The sequence below is a fragment of the Neophocaena asiaeorientalis genome, unplaced genomic scaffold (genome assembly GCF_003031525.2).
Source record: "Neophocaena asiaeorientalis asiaeorientalis breed wild unplaced genomic scaffold, Neophocaena_asiaeorientalis_V1.1 scaffold185, whole genome shotgun sequence".
Taxonomy (NCBI): domain Eukaryota; kingdom Metazoa; phylum Chordata; class Mammalia; order Artiodactyla; family Phocoenidae; genus Neophocaena; species Neophocaena asiaeorientalis.
In genome coordinates, this window is record NW_020171809.1 from 176504 (window position 1) to 196960 (window position 20457).

Sequence of the window (20457 nt, forward strand, 5' to 3'; positions counted from 1 at the left end):
AGCTTCTTAAGGGCAGGCAGTGCCGTCTTTCATCTTTCTGTTTCAGTAATAAGTTGCAAGTAGAAGGTATTCCTTAGATCTTTGTTAAGTTTTTAAATGGATAAAGTCGACACAGGTTGGGGTGTTTGCAAATACACTTGTTCTGCTTTTATAGTTGATAGTAGTAGGGGGAGGCATTTAATTATTTTTTTCTAATTTGTCATTTGTCCTGCAGATTCCCCCTGAAGGACTCAAAACGTCTGATCCAGTGGTTGAAGGCTGTTCAGAGGGATAACTGGACGCCCACTAAGTATTCTTTCCTCTGTAGTGAACATTTCACCAAAGACAGCTTCTCCAAGAGACTGGAGGACCAGCACCGCCTGCTCAAGCCCACGGCCGTGCCGTCCATCTTCCACCTGGCTGAGAAGAAAAGGGGGGCCGGAGGCCATGGCCGCCCCCGGAGAAAGGACACCAGGAAGGCCTCAGGGGGTCTGAGGGCACATGCAAGTGACATTGCCGACGGGAAGGCAGCTGCAGGGTCGTCGTCGTCGTCCTCGAGTGAAGGCCTGATGGCCAAGCCCGAGTCCCGCAAGCTGAAGCGGGGCGCGTCACAGGGCAGACCCTCAGCCAGGGCTACCCGGGAGGCCACCGGTCTGCAGCGGGCCCGACAGCCTCCGGAAGGACACGGAGATGATGGTCCGGCCTCCGCCACCGCGTCCGGCGGCCAGGGAGAAGCCAACGCTTGTGCTGTGGATGCTGGCGACGAGAACGCCACCTCCCCGGACGGGGGCCTGGTGGACAGGAGCGGCATTTCCGTGGATGACTTTACCCCCCCGGGGTCGGGGGCCTGCAAGTTCATTGGCTCGCTTCATTCCTACAGTTTCTCCTCCAAGCACGCCCGCGAGAGGCCGGCCGTCCCCCGGGAGCCCGTGGACCGCAAGAGGCCGAAGAGAGACGCCGAGCCCGGCTGCAGCGGGAGCAGCCCGGGGCCCGATAAGGGGCCGGCGCAGAGCCCGCCACGCGCGCCCCCCACAGCGAGCTCATCGCTCACGGCCACGCCGCAGAAGCCCGCGCAGGGCCCCTCGGCGCCTCCGACCGACGTGACCCCGAAGCCAGCGGCCGAGGCCGTGCAGAGCGAGCACAGTGATGCCAGCCCCATGTCCATCAACGAGGTCATCCTGTCGGCGTCAGGAGCCTGCAAGCTTATCGACTCGCTGCACTCCTACTGCTTCTCCTCCCGCCAGAGCAAGAGCCAGGTGTGCTGCCTGCAGGAGCAGGTGGAGAAGAAGAACGGCGAGCTGAGGGCCCTGCGCCAGAGGGTCAGCCGCTCGGACAGCCAGGTGCGCGAGCTGCGGGAGAAGCTGGACCGGCTGCGGCGGCTGAGCCTCCCCCACCTGAGCAGCCTGCTGGCCCCCGGCCGCGGTCAGTACCCGGGCCTGGCGCCCGCGCGGCTGGGGTTCGCGAGCGCGGGGCCTGCGCCGTGCGGCGCCTCCCGAGAAGGGGAGCCAGGCTGGCGAGCTCGCCTCACCGGCTGGGGTCCAGGGGGCCTGGGAGGTGGCTGTAGCCGAGAGCTTTAGCCGGTGAGGAGGAGGGGTGGGAGACCCAGAACCACGGTGGTGGGGCCCGGATGGCTGGTCCTCCACCCCACCGGGGTCCCTTCCTGCCGCAGACCTCACGCAGACAGTAGTTGCTGATGAGTTAGGGTCGAAACGTAAGCTTAGACAGACGCGGTGAGCCGTTAGAAAGGTGGTAGGAGACTCTCAACATCATGAGGGGATTCTTTCCAGTTGGGTTGTGGTGACTGTCCTGGCGTTCAGCATTTTGAGCGTTAATAATAACTTTTTAAAAGTTTTAAACACCTATTCAAGCAGAGTATGTTCTCTCGTAAGAACACTGCAGAGATACATCGGCTAAGAAGTGGTGAAAATTCCCCTTTCCCACTCACCTCCCCACTTTCATTCCTGGTTGCCATTAAAATTTAGTGTGGGGCTTCCCTGGTGGCGCAGTGATTGAGAGTCTGCCTGCTAATGCAGGGGACATGGGTTCGTGCCCCGGTCCGGGAAGATCCCACATGCCGCGGAGCGGCTGGACCCGTGAGCCATAGCTGCTGAGCCTGTGCGTCTGGAGAGACCACAGCAGTAAGAGGCCCGCGTACCGCAAAAAAAAAAAAAAAAAAAAAAATTAAGTGTGTAGGGCTTCCCTGGTGGCGCGGTGGTTGGGAGTCCGCCTGCCGATGCAGGGGATGAGGGTTTGTGCCCCGGTCCGGGAGGATCCCACATGCCACAGAGTGGCTGGGCCCGTGAGCCACGGCCGCTGAGCCTGCGCGTCTGGAGCCTGTGCTCCGCAGCGGGAGAGGCCACAACAGTGAGAGGCCCGCGTACTGCAGGAAAAAAAAAAAAAATTAGTGTGTATTCTTAGACTTTTTTTAATGTTTTATGAAAAATATATTTATTTGGCTGCATCGGGTCTTAGTTGCGGCACATGGGATCTTTGGTTGTGGCATGTGGGCTTCTTAGTTGCAGCATGCCAACTTTTATTTCTTACAGAATCAGTTTTGAGGTTAGTATCTTTTGCCTGTTATGTGTATAAAGGTGGAAACCATTTTCCTACCACATTGTGCATTTAGTCTGAATCAGCGTTTGTTTTCCAGGTTGTAATTACCACTGCAGGTGAGAAAAGGCTCCAGTGTGTGACAGGCTGTTCAGGGCCTACTAGACCCCCAGGTCAACAACCATCAGCACAACCAAAAACAAAAGCAAAACCCAAAGCCATCCTGATGTACCGGTCAGAGTTACACACTACATTCTCCTGTTATTTTTAAGTGGTGTTTGGAGTTTCTCGTACCTGTTGTTACTTCTTGGTACCTTTTTCTGCTCCTCTTGGTCAGACGCCCCAAAGTTTGTCACTATTGCAGGTCTTTCCAAACAGCCTGCATTGATTAGGTCTCCGTTGTTGTTTCTGCTTCCTTCTTCCTGACTTCTTTTTGCTTTCTTGGGTTTTATAGCTGTCCTGGCTCCTGGAGGGAAGTGCATAACGTCTTTGGGGACAGTTTATGTTTCCCAGTACCTGCAGTTGAGGCTGGATCCCTCCTTCTGTCCCTTTGGCTCCCCGCCACAGACCCGCCTCCTGTCGCTCTCCTTGCCCTTAGTTTCTAAAGAGTTTGTAATTTCAGTCTTGATTCCCTCTTTAACTTGAGTTGTTTAGGAGGGTGTTGTGGTTTTCAAGTGGATGGATTGGGGGAAGGGAGTTAATTTTTTGTGTTATTGTTAAGGTTCAGTGACTTAAAGATCCTTGCTTTATAGAATCTTCTGAGGTTTCATTGTGGCTCAGAATGCTCTTTGTTTGTGACTGTTTCCTTACAGCTTGAGAAGAAGGTGTCCTGTCCATCGACTGGTTACATTGTTCTGTCTGGCTGAGGCTGGATCTAGCTTATTTTACTGGTCAACTGATCTGTTTCCTAACTTATTGTATCCACTGATCTGTTGATTTTTTTAAAAATTTATTTATTTTTGGCTGCGTTGGGTCTTAGTTGCAGCACGTGGGATCTTTCGTTGCAGTGCGAGGGGTTCTCTCTAGTTGTGGGGTGTGGGCTCCAGAGGGCCTGGGCTCAGTAGTTGCAGCACACGGGCTTAGTTGCCCATCAGCATGTGGGATCTTAGTTCCCTGACCAGGGATTGAACCCACGTCCCCTGCATTGTAAGGTGGATTCTTAACCACTGGACCACCAGGGAAGTCCCTGATCTGTTGATTTTTAAGAGGTGAGGTAGGTCTGTCACTGTGATTCCTGAGGTGCTATTGCTTCTTGAATGTCTGTTCAGTTTAACTGTGTTTACAGACCATGTTATTAGATACGTGAGTATGCCTCCATGTTACCAAACAGAAAAGCCTATTTTGTCCCATTTAAAGTTTTACTTCTTTGTCTCCTTATTTTCAACCTTTTTATATCCCTTTATTTTGTAGCTATATTTTAGCTCAATCTGAGAGCCTTATATAAAGTAATTTAATCCGTTTACAACTGGGATTATAGATAAATTGAAACTTGAGCCTGACTCTTTATTTTATTTTTTAATTTGTTAGGCTTTCTCGTTGTTTCTTTTTCTATTCTGATGGGTGTCTGTCAGCCTTCATCCTGTCTTCCTGTAAATGCTTGAGTTGAGGGGCTCCTGTGCCCCTTCCCAGCCCCGTCCCTCCCCCCATCCCTCCCCCCTGCGGGTCGTCTCTGATCTGAGCTCCAAATCCTCATCTCCCCCGTAGATGCACGTACACGTGGTATTGGTTACTTTATTCACCATGATTTATTGTTACCAATTTTTCCCTCTTTTGGATAAATAGTTAATGATTTGGGGGGAACTCATATGACAGAGAAACTTTGAGAGGAATCGAGTTTGAGATGTCTCATAGGTACTGATGCCAGAGAGCCAGCACCCAGCCTCTTGAGGTTGCATGTGTGTGCCTGCAGAGGGGGGAGAAAAGGGTATTGTAGAAAGGGGGGTGCTTTGCTGGGCTGCCGCAGCTCTGATCAGAATGGAGAAAGGATGGCTGACTCGGCCACATGGGGTCACTGGTGACCACAGTCTCCTTGGAGTGGTGGGAATGGAGCTGGGTGTAGAGCCAGTGAAGGGAGGGGCCGGTGAGGGTGGCTGGGGACCAGGCACTTTAAGAGGTCGAGCTGTGGGGACAGTGGGCAGTAGCCAGAAGGGAACACGGCTCCACGGGAAAGTTGTGTGTGTCAGATGCGGACGAGGGAGCAGGTGTCTCCTGGGGCCCAGATGGACAGGGAGAGCCGTGAGGACAGACAGGAGTGCACTGGGCCCTGAGGAGGGGGTGGGGGTGGGTGCTGCCCCTCTGCTCCTGGGCTCCCTGGGGTGGAGGGAGAGGCTGCAGGGGGAGCTGGGCCAGGGGCAGTGGGAGGGGTGGGAGGGAGAGAGGCCACGCAGGGCCCCGCTCGGAGCCACGGTCCCCGCCTGCTGCTCTCCTTGGCGTCTGCTCCCTCTACCGTTCCCAGTGTGCTTACGACTTCATTGATCGGTGAAGGAACCTTCTGATGATTTTATAGGGTGTGTTGAAGGGACTGTACATGTGTTTATTCAGTCCGTGACCTTCAGCCAGGCCCGTTTTTTTGGACAGAATCCCTGAAGCAGAGAAGCCCGGCCAGTGGACCTGCAGGTTCCGGGCTCTGGGAAGTTTGCCCTCCAGAAAGCTGGTGCTGAGTGGCATTCCCACAGGATGGGGTGCTCTGTCCCTGAGCCCGTGCTGAGTCCAGGCGTCATGCCGCACCAGGCCGCGTTGCTGGCCTTTCTGTGAACCAGTGAGGATGAACATCTTTCCGCGTTCATCCCCTCTCTGTCCTTCCCTGACCGTGCCATTCCCACCTTGCCCACTGACCTGTGAATGTCCCTGATGTGACAAGGATGTCCACTATGAAGTGTGATTCAGCCGTGCCCTCAATTTTAATTTAATACTTGCTTCAAAATATCTGTTTTCTTCCCGCTCTTTTATTCATTATACAGACAGTACAGACAGTTCTTGAGCTAATCTGGAGTTTTAAAAGCTTTTTATTGTGGAAATCTTGAACATGTACAAATTAAACAGAGAAGTATAATAACCCCCTTGTACCTACCCTCTAGCTTCAACATTTATCAGTATTCTGATACTCTTGTTTCATCTATATTTTTACCTACTCCCTACCTTCCATTGATTATTTTCTGATTAATAGTTTTTTTTAGGAAAGTTTGAGATTTACAGAAAAATTCAGCAGATAGTACAGGAAATTCCCCCACAGTTTCCCCTGCTACTAACATCTTGCATTTCCACTTGTGTTAGTGTGGTTCATTCATTACAAGTTATGAACCCATATAGATACGTTGTTATTAACTAAGTCCACAGTTTACATTTAGGTTCCTGTCTTATACTTGGATTTTTTTTCCACTGACAAACTATTGTTAACAAAACAGAGTATCTTTCAAAGATACAAATCTCAAGAGGATTTTATTTAAGACCAACTCAGTAGAATGAAGTAAAAGATTGGGTGGGTAGAAATTTTGTGATTTCAAACCATTGAAGATGAATCATTGCTGGGCAAGAAAAACATGGTTGGGGAAGGGACAAAAAGAGGAATCTTTCAAACAAGCACAAACACAGGAGCACCGGCCTTGCCCCACTGAAGGCCTGGGGAGGAAGGCGACCACTGCACGCGTCTGAGTCCCGGCCAGGGTCTGTGCGCCCCTGGAAACACTCGGGCAGGTCAGCCCACAGGACGCCTTATACTTGGGTTTTGACAGGTACATAAGCACATGTATCCTCATTACAATATCATAGAGTAGTTTCACTGCCCTAAAAACCTCTCTGTCCACTGTTCGTGCCTTTCCTCCCAATCCTTGGCAGCCACTGATCTTTAGACTGTTTCTGTAGTTTTGCCTTTTCTAGGATGTCGCCTGATTGGGATGTATGGATGCTGTGAACTAGAGCATGCAGCCTTTTCAGGTTGGCTTCTTTCACTTAGTATATATTTAGGGTTCCTCTGTCGTTTTATGGCTTGATAGTTCATTTCTTTTTTGTTGTTCCTTTTCTTATATTGAGTTAAAATACAAATAACAAAAAATTTATCTTCTTAACAGTTTGTCAGTGTACAGTTCAGTAGCATTAAATACATTCACATTGTTGAGCAGCTATCACCACCATCCATGCCCATAACTCATGTAAATCTGAAACTCTATACCAATTAAACAATAACTCTCCCTCTCCCCACGCCTAGCCATTGGCAGCCACCATTCTACTTTCTGTCTCCATGATTTTGACGCATGTAAGTGAAATCATATAGTATTTGTCCGTCTGTGATTAGCTGTTTCAGTTAGCCTAGTGCCCACAACGTACATCCATGTTGTAGCATACTGCAGAATTTTCTTCCATTGTATGGATGGACCACAATTTGTCTATCCACTCATCCATCGACGGACATTGGGTTGCTTCCACCCACTGGCTGTTAGGAATCATGCTGCTATGAATGTGGGTGTACAAGTAACTTTTCAAGACCTGACTTTCTGTTCTTTCGGGTGTATACCCAGAAGTGGGATTGCCGGTTCATATGGTAGTACTGTGTTTAATTTTTTGAGGAACTTCCGTACTATTTTCCTGCTGACAGTGCACAAGAGTTCCAGTTTCTCGGCATCCTTACCAACACATGTTTTCTGTGTTTTTGATAACAGCCATCCTCACGGGTGTGGGGCAGTCTCGTCTCACTGTGGTTTTCGTTTGCATCTCCCTAAGGATCAGTCACACTGAGCATCTTTTCATGTGTATATTGGCCATTCGTATGTCTTCTTTGGAGAAATGTCTTTTCAAGTCCTTTGCCCATTTTTCAATCAGTTATTTGGGGGGTTTTTTGTTGTTTAGTTTTAGGAGTTCTGTATATAGTCTAGATATTGATCTCATATCAGAAATATGATTTGCAAATATTTTCTCCCATTCTGTAGGTTGCCTTTTTACCATGTGGATATTGCCTTTTGATATACAAATTATAACAATTTTCTTAAAGTCCAGTTTGTCTATTTTTTCTTTTGTTACCTGTACCTTTGTTGTCATATCCCAGAAATCATTGTCAAGTCCAGTGTCGTGAAGCTTTCATCCTATGTTTTCTTCTAAGAGTTTTATTACTTTAGGTCTTACGTTTAGGTCCTTCATCCATTTTGAGTTAGTTTTTACATATGGTGTTAGATAGCCATATACCTAACCAGTTAGAGCCCACCTTCGTTCTTTGGCACGTGGATGTCCAGCTTTCCCAGGACCGTTTGTTGAAAACACTGTCCTTTCTCCACTGAATGGTCTTAGCACTCTTGTCAAAAATCATTTGACCATACATGTGGGGGTTTATTTCTGGATTCTCTGTTCTGTTCCGCTGGTTTATATACGTCTTCATGCCAATATCACACTGTTTTGAATTACTATAGTAAGTTTTGAAATCAGGAAATGTGAGTTCTCCAGTTTTGTTCCTTTTCAGGATTGTTTTGGCTATTCTCAGTCCTTTGAGATTCCATATGAATTTTAGGATGGTTTTTTTTATTTCTGCAAAAAACATTGGTATTTTGAGAGAGATAGCACGGAATTTGTAGATTGCTTCGGTTAATATTGACAGTTTAACAATATGAAGCCTTCCAGTCCATGAGTATGGGATGTGTGTCCATTAATTTATGTTTTCTTTAATTGCTTTCTGAAGTGTTTTGTAGTTTTCATTGTACAAGTCTTTCACCTCCGTGGTTAGGTTAATTTCAAAGTATTTTATTCTTTTTGATGCTATTATAAATGGGATTGTTTCTGTAATCTCCTTTTCAGATTGTTCATGTTTTGTGTATAGAAATGCAACTGATGTTTGTGTGTTGACTTTGGTATCTTGCTAATTTGATGAATTCATTTATTAGATCCAACAGCTTTTTTTTTTTTTCCTTAAAGGATTACCAGATTACTTTAGCCGCCTCACCGTGAATCACCATGGGTTTATTGATGTTTTGTTTTGTTTTTAATTGAAGTATAGCTGATTTACAATATTGTGTTAGTTTCAGGTGCAGAGCAAAGTGATTCAGTCTTTTGTTTTTTCAGATTATTTTCCATTATAGGTTGTAACAGGATATTGAATATAGTTCCCTGTGCTATACAATAAATCCTTGTTGCTTATTTATTTTATATGTAGTAGCATATATCTGTTAATCCCATAGTCCTAATTTATCCCTGCTCCCCTCCCTTTCCCCTTTGATAACCAGAAATTTGCTTTCTATGTCTGTGAGTCTGTTTCTTTTTTTTTTTTTTGGTACACGGGCCTCTCACTGTTGTGACCTCTCCCGTTGCGGAGCACAGGCTACGGACGCGCAGGCTCAGCGGCCATGGCTCACGGGCCCAGCTGCTCCGCGGCATGTGGGATCTTCCCAGACCGGGGCATGAACCCACGTCCCCCGCATCGGCAGGCAGACTCTCAACCACTGCGCCACCAGGGAAGCCCTGTTTTCTATTTTGTATATAGATTCATTTCTATTATTTTTTAGATTCTACATGTAAGTAATATCACATAATATTTGTCTTTCTTTGTCTGACTTCACTTACTATGTTATTTTCTAGGTCCATCCATGTTGCTGCATATGGCAGTATTTCATTCTTTTTTATGGACAAGTAATATTCCATTGTGTACATATATACCACATTTCTTTTTAAACCGATTGACTGCTGATAGGTACTTGGGTTGTTTCCATGTCTTGGCTATTGTAAATAGGGCTGCTGTGAACATTGGGGTGCATGTATCCTTTTGAATTAGAGTTTTCATCTTTTCCAGATATATGCCAGGGAGTGGGATTGCTGGATCCTATTATAGCTCTATTTTTAGTTTTTTAAGGAACCTCCATATTGTTTTCCATAGTGGCTACACCAATACGTATTCCCACCGACAGTGCAGGAGGGTTCCCTTTTCTCCCCACAGTCTCCAGCATTTATTATTCACAGACTTTGATGATGGCCATTCTGACCAGTGTGAGGTGATACCTCCTCGTGGTTTTGATTTGCATTTCTCTAATAATTAGCAGTGTTGAGCACCTTTTCATGTGCCTGTTGGCCATTTGTATGTCTTCTTTGGAGAAATGTCTTTTTAGGTATTCTGCCCATTTTTGGATTGGGCTGTTTGTTTTTTGATATTGAGTTATATGACCTATAATCTAATAGCTTTTTTGTGCAGTGTTTAGGATTTTCTACATATGAGGTCATGCCATCTCAGATAATCTTACTTCTTCCTTTCTAATTTGGATTCCTTTTATTTCTTTTTCTTGCCTAATTGCTCTGGCTAGAACTTCGAGTACTATGTTGAATAGGAGAGGTGAGGTGGGCAGCCTCGCCTTGTTCCTGATCTTCGAGGAAAAGCTTCAGTCTTTCATCATCGAGTATTATGTTTGCTATGGGCTTTTCATATGTGGCTTGTATAGTGTTGAGATAGTTTTCTTCTATCCCTATTTTGTTGAGTGTTTTTGTCACGGAGGAGTGTTGAATTTTGTCAAATGCTTTTTCTGCATCAAGATGATCGTGTGTTCTTTTCCCTTCATTTTGTTGGTGTGGCATATTACACTGATCGATATTTGTATGTTGAACTATCCTTGCATTCCAGGAATAAATCCCACGTAGTCACGGTATGTAATTCTTTAATATGATGCTAACTTCAGTTTGCTAGTGTTTGGTTGAGGATTTTTGCATCAGTGTTCAGAAGGGATATTGGCCTGTAGTTTTCTTTCCTTGGAGTATCTTTGTCTGGCATTGGTATCAGGGTTATTCAGGCCTCAATACAATGAGTTAGAAATGTTTCCTCCTCTTCAATTTTTTTGGAAACGTCTGAGAAGGATTGTTGTTAGTTCTTCTTAAAATGTTCGGTAGAATTCACCAGTGAAGCCATCAGGTCCAGGGCTCATCTTTGTCAGGAGGTTTTTGATTACTGATTCAATCTCCTTACTAGTTGTAGGTGTATTCAGCTTTTCTATTTGTTTGTGATTTAGTCTTAGTAGGTTTTGTGTTTCTAGGAATTTGTCCATTTCGTCTAGGTTATCCAGTTTGTTGGCATGCAATTGTCCATAGTCCTTTCATAGTCCTTTTTATTTCTGTAGAATTAGTAGTAATATCCCTACTTTCATTTCTATTTTTAGTAATTTGAGTCTTCTCTCTTTTTTTCTTCATCCATCTAGCTAGAGGTTTGTTGAATTTGTTCATCTTTTCAAAGATGGTTCTCCTATTTTTTTTTCCTATTTTTAAATTAGGTTGTTTTATTATTGTTTTAAGAGTTCTTTGTGTATTTTGAATACAAGTCCTTTTTTGTTTTACTTCTTTATGTAATAAAGTTAAATATTTGAAAATGTATGAGATAGAAATGGTAGGAAAAAAAAACAAATATGGGTTAGGAACATGAATTTTTCTAAAACTAGGGTCCAAAGAAGGAGGCAGGGAAGGAGGCAGGAAGCTTTTAGGCAGGGTGGGGGGCATTGGAGGGGTTGGTAGGGGGTGGCTAATATAGCCTCCCAGTCTGTAGCTTGTCTTTTTATTCTCTTTTTATTTTATTCTCTTAACAGCATCTTGCAAAACAGAAATTTTTAAGTTTAATAAAGTCCTTATCAGTTTTTTTCTTACATCGATTGTGCTTTTGGTGTTGTATCTAAAAACTCATTGCCAAATAAGGTCACGTAGATTTTCTCCTGTGTCTCTTTAAGAAGTTTTGCACTTTAACATTTTACATTGAGGCCTGTGATCCATCTTGAGTTAATTTTTGTAAAAGGTGTAAGGTCTGTGTCTAGATGCTTTTTTTCAGTCTAGTCATCCAGTTTCAGCACCGTTTGTTGAATAGACTGTTCCTTCTCCGTTGTATTGCCTTTGCTCCTCTGTAAAAAATCAGTTGCCTCTGTTTGTGGTGGTCTAGTTCTGAACTCTGTTTTGTTCCACTGATTGATGTATCTGTTCTTTCGCCAGTACCACATTTTATTGATGATTGTAGCTCTATAATAGGTCTTGAAATAGGGTACTGTGAGTTCTCCAACTTTGTTCTTTTCCATCAATATTGTGCTTGCTATTCAGGGTCTTCTGCCTCTCCATATGAACTTTAGAATCAGTTTGTCAGTATCCACAAAATGATTGATGAGATTTTGATTGGGATTGTGTTGAATCAGTAGATCAAGTTGGGCAGAATTGACCATCTTAACATTATTGAATCTTCCAATCTAGGAACATAGAATATCCATCCATTTATTTAGATCTTCTTTTATTTCTTTCATCAGTTTTGTAGTTTTCTTCATAAATCTTTACATATTCTGTTAGATTTGTACTTAAATATTTCCTTCTTTTTTTGGCGCAATTATAAATGTTATTGTTTTTTTAATTTCAAATTCCAGTTGTTTATTGCTAGTATATAGGGAAACAATTGACTTTAGTACATTAGCATTATATCCTGCAACCTTGCTATAATTGCTGATTAACTCCAGTAGTTTTTTTGTGGATCCTTTAGGATTTTCTACATAGACGGTCATGTCATCTGAGAACAAAGACAGTTTTATTTTTCTGTTTCACTCTGTGTACCTTTTATTTCCTTTTCTTCTCTTGTAGAGTCAACTGGGACTTCCAGTTCATTGTATGAGTGGGGATGGGGCATCCTCGCCTTGTTTCTGATCTTCGTAGGGAAGCTTTGAGTTTCTCACCATGAGTATGGCATTAACTATAGCATTTTTTTGGTTTTGGGGGTTTTTTTGGCCACGCCATGCAGCTTGCATGATCTTAGTTCTCTGACCAGGGATTGAACCTGCACCCTCCCCTCAGCAGTGAAAGCACAGAGTCCTAACCACTGGACTGCCAGAGAATTCCCGTCTGTAGGGTTTTTTAAATAGATGTTCTTTATCAAGTTGAGGAAGTTCCCCTTGATTCCTAGTTTATTGAGAGTTTTATCATGAAAAGTGATTTTGTCACTTTTTCTGCATCCATTGATATGATCATTTGAGTTTTCTTCTTTAGCCTGTTGATGTGACGGAGTGTATTAACTGATTTTAGAGTGCTGAACCAGCCTTGTATACTGGAATAAACCCACATGATCATGGTGTATAATTTTTTTTTTTTACGTTGTTAGATGCCATTTGCTCGTGTTAAGGAGTTTTGCATCTATGTTGATGAGAGATATTTGTAGTTTTCCTTTCTTGTAATTGTCTCTGTCTGGTTTTGGTATTAGGGTGATGCTGGCCTCAATTGAATGACTTAGGAGGTATTCCCTCTCCTTCTGCCTTCCAGAAGAGATTGTAAAGAATAGGTAAAAGTTTTTCCTTAGGTGTTTGGTAGAATTCACCAATATTCTAGAAACCCATCTAGGCCTGGTACTTCAATGTTTTAGAAGGTTATTAATTATTGATTCAGTTTCTCTAATAGATACAGGCCTATTCAGATTTATCTATTTCTCCTGGTGTAAATTTTGCTAGTATGTGTCTCTCAAGGAATTGATCCATTTCACCTAAATTATCAAATTCGTAGGCATAAAGTGTTCATAATATGCCTTTTTAACCTTTTCATGTCCGTGGGATAGTAGTGATGTTCCTCTTTTATTTATAATGTTGGTAATTTTTGTCTTCTCTCCTTTTTTCCTTAGTTAACCAGGCTAGAGTTTTATCAGTTTTATTGATCTTTTTGAAAAACCAATCTTGGATTTTGTTGATTTTCTTTTTTTTCCTGTTTTCAATTTCATTCGTTTCTGCTCTGATTTTTTTTCCCTTTTCTTCTGCTTGCTTTCAATTTAATTGCTTTTCTTTCTCTACTTTCCTAATGTGAAGACTTAGATTATTAATTTCAGATACTACTTTTCTAATACACATTTCCCTCTAAGTATTGCTTTTTCTGCATCCCACAAATTTTGATAGGTTGTATTTTCATTTCCATTTAGTTTAAGTGTTTTTATTTCTCTTGAGGCTTCCTTCTTGACCCACTTGGTTCTTAGAAGTGTCTTGTTTAATCTCCAAGTATTTTGGAATGTTTCAGGTATCTTGCTGTTACTGATTTAATTCCAGTGGTCTGAGAACGTATTTTGTATGATTTCTGTTCTGTTAAATGTGTTAAGATGTGTTTTGTGGCCCAGAACGTGGCCTGTCATGGTGAATGTTTCTTGTGAGCTTGAGCTTGAGCAAAATGTGTGTCCTGCTGTTGTTGATGGAACTAGTAGTTAGTCAGGGATCTTTAGAGAAATAGAACCAGTAGTGTGTGTGTGTGTGTGTGTGTGTGTGTGTGTGTGTGTGTGTGTGTGTGTGTGTCTGTGTGTGTGTGTACACAGAAATTTATTACAGGAATTGGCTCTCACCATTATGTATGGCAAGCTCGAGAACTAGGAAAGCTGGTGGAGTAATTCAGTTCCTGTTCAAAGGCCTGGGAGGGGGTAGGGAAGTCCTGGTCTATCTGAAGGCCCCAGGACAGGCGATGGTGCCCCAGCTCAAACAGAGTGAGCAAGTTTGCCCCTCTTTTTATTCTGTTGAGGCACTCAAGGCCCACGCACATCGGGAGGGCCATCAGCTTTACTGAGTGCACCAATTCAGATGCTAATCTCTTCTGGAAACACCTTCACAGACACCCCCTGAAATGTTTTACCAGCTAGTTGGGCATCCTCTTAACCCAGTCAAGTTGACACCTAAAATTAGCCACCATAGTGGTCCATAAATTGTGTGTGTGTGTGTGTGTGTGTGTGTGTGTGTGTGTGTGTGTGTGTGTGTCTGTGTGTGTGTGTACACAGAAATTTATTACAGGAATTGGCTCTCACCATTATGTATGGCAAGCTCGAGAACTAGGAAAGCTGGTGGAGTAATTCAGTTCCTGTTCAAAGGCCTGGGAGGGGGTAGGGAAGTCCTGGTCTATCTGAAGGCCCCAGGACAGGCGATGGTGCCCCAGCTCAAACAGAGTGAGCAAGTTTGCCCCTCTTTTTATTCTGTTGAGGCACTCAAGGCCCACGCACATCGGGAGGGCCATCAGCTTTACTGAGTGCACCAATTCAGATGCTAATCTCTTCTGGAAACACCTTCACAGACACCCCCTGAAATGTTTTACCAGCTAGTTGGGCATCCTCTTAACCCAGTCAAGTTGACACCTAAAATTAGCCACCATAGTGGTCCATAGAGATCAGTTATATTCAGTTGATTGATGAGTTCATCTGTGTCCTTGCTGATTTTCTGCCGGCTGGATCTGTCCATTCCTTGTAGTATGTTGAAGTCTCCAGCTGTGATGGTGGGTTTGTGTATTTCTCCTTGCAGTTGTGTCAGGCTTTGTCTCACGTATTTTGATGCTCTGTTGTTAGGTACATAAGCATTGAGGATTATTAATCTTCTTGGAGACTTGGCCTCTTGGTTATTATATACTATTGCTGCTCTTCACCCCTAGTAATTTTTCTAGTCCTAATGTCTGCTTTCCAGCTATTCCAGCTGTCTTTTGATTCTTGTCAGCATGATATATCTTTCTACATCCCTTTACTTTTAATCTGTCTTTATATTTAAGGTGGGTCTCTTATAGACAACATATAGTGGGTCTTTTTTTTTTCAATCTGCTCTAATGGTCTCCATCTTTTGATGGGTGGTCTTAGGCCACTCAAATATAAACTGGTCATTGCTTCAGCTGGATTGATGTCTGTCATGTTTGTGACTGCTTTCCATTTGCTTCTTTTGTTTTCTTCCTCTCCTTTTCAACCTTCTCTGTTTTTAATTGAGCGTTTTATTGGATTTCATTTTCTCTCCTTTCTTAGCATATCAATTAACACTTCTTTTAAAAAAGTTTTTTAGTGGTTGTCCAGAAGTTTGCAATATACATTTTTTTTTCTTGCGGTACACAGGCCTCTCACTGCTGTGGCCTCTCCGGTTGCTGTGCGGCCACGGCCCACGGGCCCAGCCTTTCCACGGCATGCGGGATCCTCCCGGACTGGGGCACGAACCCGGGTCCCCCGCATCGGCAGGCGGACTCCCAACCACTGCGCCACCAGGGAAGCCCTGCAATATACATTTACAACTAATCTATGTCCACTTTCAAATAACACTACACTGCTTCATGGGTAGTGCAGGTGCCTGTAACAGACTGTCCCTTATGAAATTGCTGTCATTCATTTCACTTATACTTATGCTATAATCACCCTGTTACTACTAAAAATTTGAACAAACCTTTGTCTATTGTGTCAATTAAGAATAAGAAAAAGCATTTTATTTTTACCTTCATTTATTCCTTCTCCAATGCTCTTTTTATATAGATATGAGTTTTCTGACCTATATCATTTTCCTTGTCCCTGAAGAACTTTTAATATTTCATGCAGGGCATGTCTGCTGGCAGTGAATTCTCTCAGTTTTTGTTTGAAAAAGTCTTTATTTCCTCTTTACTTTTGAAGGATACTTTCACTGGATGTAGGACTCTACACTTTTCCTGCTTGCAGGTCTTCTAACGAGAAGTCCACTTTAATTCTTCTTGTTTTAACTCTGTAGATGAGGTTTTTTCCCCTCTGGCCTCTTTCAAGGTTCTCTGTCTTTGGTTCTCTACAGTCTGAATATGATATGCCTAGATGTAGATTTTTTTGGTATTTATTTTGCTTGTTATTGTCTGAGCTTCCTGGATCTGTGGTTTGATGTCTGTCATTAATTTTAAAACTCCTCAGCTCTTTTTACTTCACACATTTATCTCCTTTCTTTTTCTCTATTCCCATCATGCACATGTATCACTTTTTTATTGCACATTTCCCTGATATTCTGTTCTTGTTCTTTTCTCTTTTTGCATTTCAGTTGGGGAAGTTTCCATGGACATATCTTCAGACTCCCTGACTCTTTCCTCAGCCTTGTCCATCAGTGTTTTTGATCCTTTGTCTGCATTTCCTTTCTCCTCCGATGTTACTCATCTCTTCTTGCATGGTGTCTACTTTTTCCATTAGCATCCTTAGTATATTAATCTGATAATTACAGAATTTCTTGCATATCTGAGTCAGGCTCTGTCTCTTCAGACTGTGGGTTTTTTTTTTTTCTTGCTTTTTAGCATGCCATGTAATTTTTTGGAAAGGTGGATATGGTGTATGTATCACAGTGGAAACTGACGTAGATGGGCTCTCGGCTTGAAGTGTCGGCCGTAACCTGACTAGCGATTGGGCCGCGTCTCATCTCTCCTGCAGCTGCAGCTGTACGTGCCAAGGCTTCAGATTCCTCCAAGTCCTTATTTTTTGTCTCCCCGGTTGTCTTTGGGTTTCTCTGAAGACTGTTTTCGTAGTAGAGTCCATACCTTGGGGCATTTTCCCCTGTAATCCTGTTGTTATGCTGGAGCCCTGAGGAGTGGTGTGGGGGAAGGGAAGCATTTTATAATTTTAGGATTAAATTTCAGCCTTTTAGTGGCCTGTATTCCTGGGCTGTGACCTTCACAAGTGTTTCTTCCTCTTCTTTCCCCTCCCTGGGGTAAGACCGGAAGGCCAGAGGGGCCAAGTGGGGAAGAGCCCTTCCCCCAGGTGAGATCAAGCTCTGGTGAAGTCTTTTCACTGCAGAACAGGACTTTGTTTTGGAGAATGCTCTGGGCTTATTTCAACATGGTTCCCTTACCCTACCCCTGCCAGGGACCCAGGTGATTTTTTTCTTGGCTTTTTGTGATGAGAACTTGGTGGGTTTCTGGAAATGAACCCCATGAAAGTGCGGGGCCTGCGGGACTGTGGCCCCGCACATGCTTACTCTCTCGGTCTTGTGCACTCAGCCCGGCGTCTGGTCCAGGGTTCCTGCCAGCTTCTGCTCCAGGTGAGCACATTTCTGCAGGTTTGGGGGAAACATCTGTGGCCACACTTCTCTGATGGGTCCAAGGACAGTCATTAATTTTCAGTTCTTTCAGTGTTTTTCTTGTAAAGACAGGAGTTATGACTTCTAAGCTCTACGTGTCAGAGTGGAAGAGGGCCCCTCCCCTGTTGAGTTTAATTTGCGGGAAAGCTGCCCATTTTAGTAACTGCCACCTTAACAAATTCACTTATTAATTCGAATGGCTTCTCATTTGAGACTTTTGGATTAACTAGATAACCAACCATAACATTTACCTGCAAATAATAATTTGGCCTCTTTTTATGTCTTTTGTATTTTATAGAAAATATGCTCAATTTTCTGTCATTTCCTTTTCCCCCCTGTGTGCATGGGTGCCTTTCCATTTCCTGGGTGATGAGGTGAGGGCCTTGCCATCATTTTAAAAGAACAGCTTCCCCTGGGGTGCCCGTTCAGTGGGAACCAGCCGGACCATGTGTGCTGCGTGTATGCCCTCTCTGCCTGGGACAGCCAGCGCCGGCTGGGCCACCTGGGCTCTGCACCCTATGTGTGTGCAGTTGGCGTCATTTTCTCTGTGCCCTGGCAGGAACGCTGGCATCAACACAAAGCGATGTGGGCGTGGGTGGCACCAGGAAGACTTCCGTCCCTAGGTCCCAGTGGACGGGTGTACTCATTTCCTGCCCTGGGGGTCCTGGGCCTGTCTGCTGACACATTTGCCAGGAGACACAGAAGGGGACGCGGCAGGAGTTTCCAGAGTGCATGTTCCAGAAAGAGCCTTTGCTGCGTGCTTGGCCCATGTGCTTTCCCTGTTGAACAGGGCAGTCCCCTCTGGCCGTCAGTGGGAGCAGCAGGGGGTGTAGCCCCCCTCCTCACTCTGCTCCACGCGGTTCTTCCCTCTGGCCTGTCTGACTTTCATAAATTCACCTTGACCTCCAAAGCCCCTCTCAGCTCTAAGATTTGGTCATCTCTGGTCTGTCCTTGTCTTCCACTTTCTCCTGAGGAATCCCCTTTTATCGTGGAACTACAGTTCCCAGAATGCATCCTTCAGGTTTGGCAGTCACTTCCTGCCGAGCTGCTAACAGCCAGGTGCAAACATTTCCCGTGTATTGGCAGAAAACAACCTTGAAGAACCTTGACGGTGTCCGGAGGGTAGAAAACTTAGGGATGGGTAAGCCTGCTTTCACTGTCTTGAGCCAAAAAAAAATGAAAATTTAAATTTCTTGGAGAAAATTTAAATTTTTGTTTTTGCATTTTGGTTGAGATCTTAATAAAAGAAAAATGAAATCAGGAAAAGAAATGCATAGAAAAGCCTGTCTGGTTTATGTGAAGAGGTTGAAAGGGGCAAGTAGGCTAGATTTCCTATTTATTATACTTCTCATTTGCTTGACTTTTAAATTCATTTTATTTTTGTTTCTCTAACGAAGTATAACTTATATAGAGCTAAATACATAAATCTTAAGGATATAGCTGGATGGATTCTGGCATATGTATAGGCTCATGTCACTTGACATTTGGATTTTAGAAGAATCCTGTTGGTCTTTCTGCCCTGCAACACTTCAGTGCAAACAAGGAGCTGACAGTGGCTCCCCAGCGGTGGCAGCTCGGGGTGGGGGCAGGGCGGGGCAGCCAGCCTTCGGGGACCTGCCCACACCCAACTGTTGACTGCTGTCCTTGTCCACACTGAAATTCATTACGATTAAGAGCAAGTGACAGCAAGCCAGGAGGACTGGATCTGAAGTGTTTCTCGGAGCAGGGCCAGGTGTCAGACCTTCTGGGTTGTCACCATGTGCTCGGGCCGCACCAGGAGTCCCCTGACGTTTATTTAACAGCGTGCTCCTTCCTTTCCAAGCAAGCGCTCCGTTTCTACTCACAGTGTTTCTTCTGGCTTTTAAAAGAAGAGTCATCTTAGAATTTTCTAGTCTTTTTAAATATACAGCCTTATAAACACACTGCTGCCCCTTCCACCTTCTTAGTGTGGTGACAGTGTTCATCACATGTGAGCTCCGTACTCAGTGACAGCCGACACCTGAGCGAGGGGTTCTGTTTCCTGAGGACTCAAGGGACCTCGGCTCGGGAAGGCTCCACGTGGCCTCGTGTGCACCATCCGGCCCTGTCAAGTCTGCTGATGAGCACATGTGGGGCTGAATCTCCTGGAGGCGGGGAGCGAGGCCCTCAGCTCTCACCCCACCCCGCCTGCTCTTCCCGAAACGCCCTGCCACCCTCTGTCCAGGGGCCTGTGCCCGGCTGAATGCCTCTTTGGTGCTTCTGACCTGTGCTGGTGGCAGTGTCCACCTTGGCTCGTGTGGCCCACACCGCCGCCCTGATAGTGCCAACCCCCCAGGACACCGGCCGCACCTGGACTTCTCCCCCGGCCTCCCCCACCTTCTGTCCTCATTCACTCCCTAACCTACGTCGCATCTTAAGCCTCGCTTCCCATTTTCTGGTTTTGGCGACTCTCCTCCAAGTGTCTGACTTCCACCCTCAGTCCCCGTGGCCACCTCCCTGGTCCCCATGCCCGGGACTGGTCAGCCCCACCTTTCGCCTCAGCTGGCTGTAGTTTGCACACCCAGCTCCTCCCCTGCCTCAGCCTGGTGGGTGGTAGCCTTCGCTCAGACCTGGCCCGGGGCTGCTACCCCGGAGCGAGGAGGGCAGGCGGGACCAGTTTAGGTGGGCCGCCGGCCAGCCCTGCCATCTTGTCCCACGACCCTGCAGGTGTAAACCGCGTGGTCCAGGCCCGCCTCAGGCCCACCAGCCCAAATCTCCCGGGACCAGCTGGGCTCTGCATATATGTCAGCCAGCCGCCCCCATGCCCCGTCCTACCCATTTGAGAGCAGCTGGGCTCCTGTCCCTTCAGAGGACCCTCCGTGGAGCCCTTTTCCACCTGTGCTCCTCCTGTCTCGTCTCCGGGTCCCTGAGGCAGTTCCTTCCTCTTGCTGGAGTTTCTTATAAAAACATCCTCTCTTGCCTCCTAGCAGTCGAGGGTGCAGTGGAGACCCCCCAGGTCCATCTTTAATCCATCTTTGCTCTGCCTCCCCCCACCTTCCAGGTGCCAGTGTTGCGGCGAGTCCCTGGGCCCCTGGGGGCTGGGGGCCGTGGAGCATCCCTACAGGTAGACTTCGCAGGCTCTGCAGCCCCGTTCTCCCGCTGGACCGGCTGTGCTCTCCTGCTCATGGACCGCTACGACCGCGTCCTTACAGGCCTC

General features: G+C 45.4%; 1 protein-coding gene across 3 annotated transcripts in view; it reads left to right on the plus strand.

Moving 5' to 3' along the window:
- The first annotated feature begins 214 nt into the window (after positions 1-214).
- Positions 215-20457, plus strand: part of THAP4 (THAP domain containing 4) — a 41231-nt gene continuing 20988 nt past the window's right edge. The window contains exon 1 of one of the 3 annotated variants that reach the window (XM_024763516.1): positions 215-1401. In XM_024763516.1, coding sequence (XP_024619284.1) covers positions 549-1401 — 853 coding nt within the window. In that variant the 5' untranslated portion in view covers positions 215-548. Of the gene's footprint in view, positions 1402-18316; positions 18424-20457 lie in introns of those variants that run through there. The other 2 variants (XM_024763445.1, XM_024763587.1) reach the window with 2 other exon arrangements.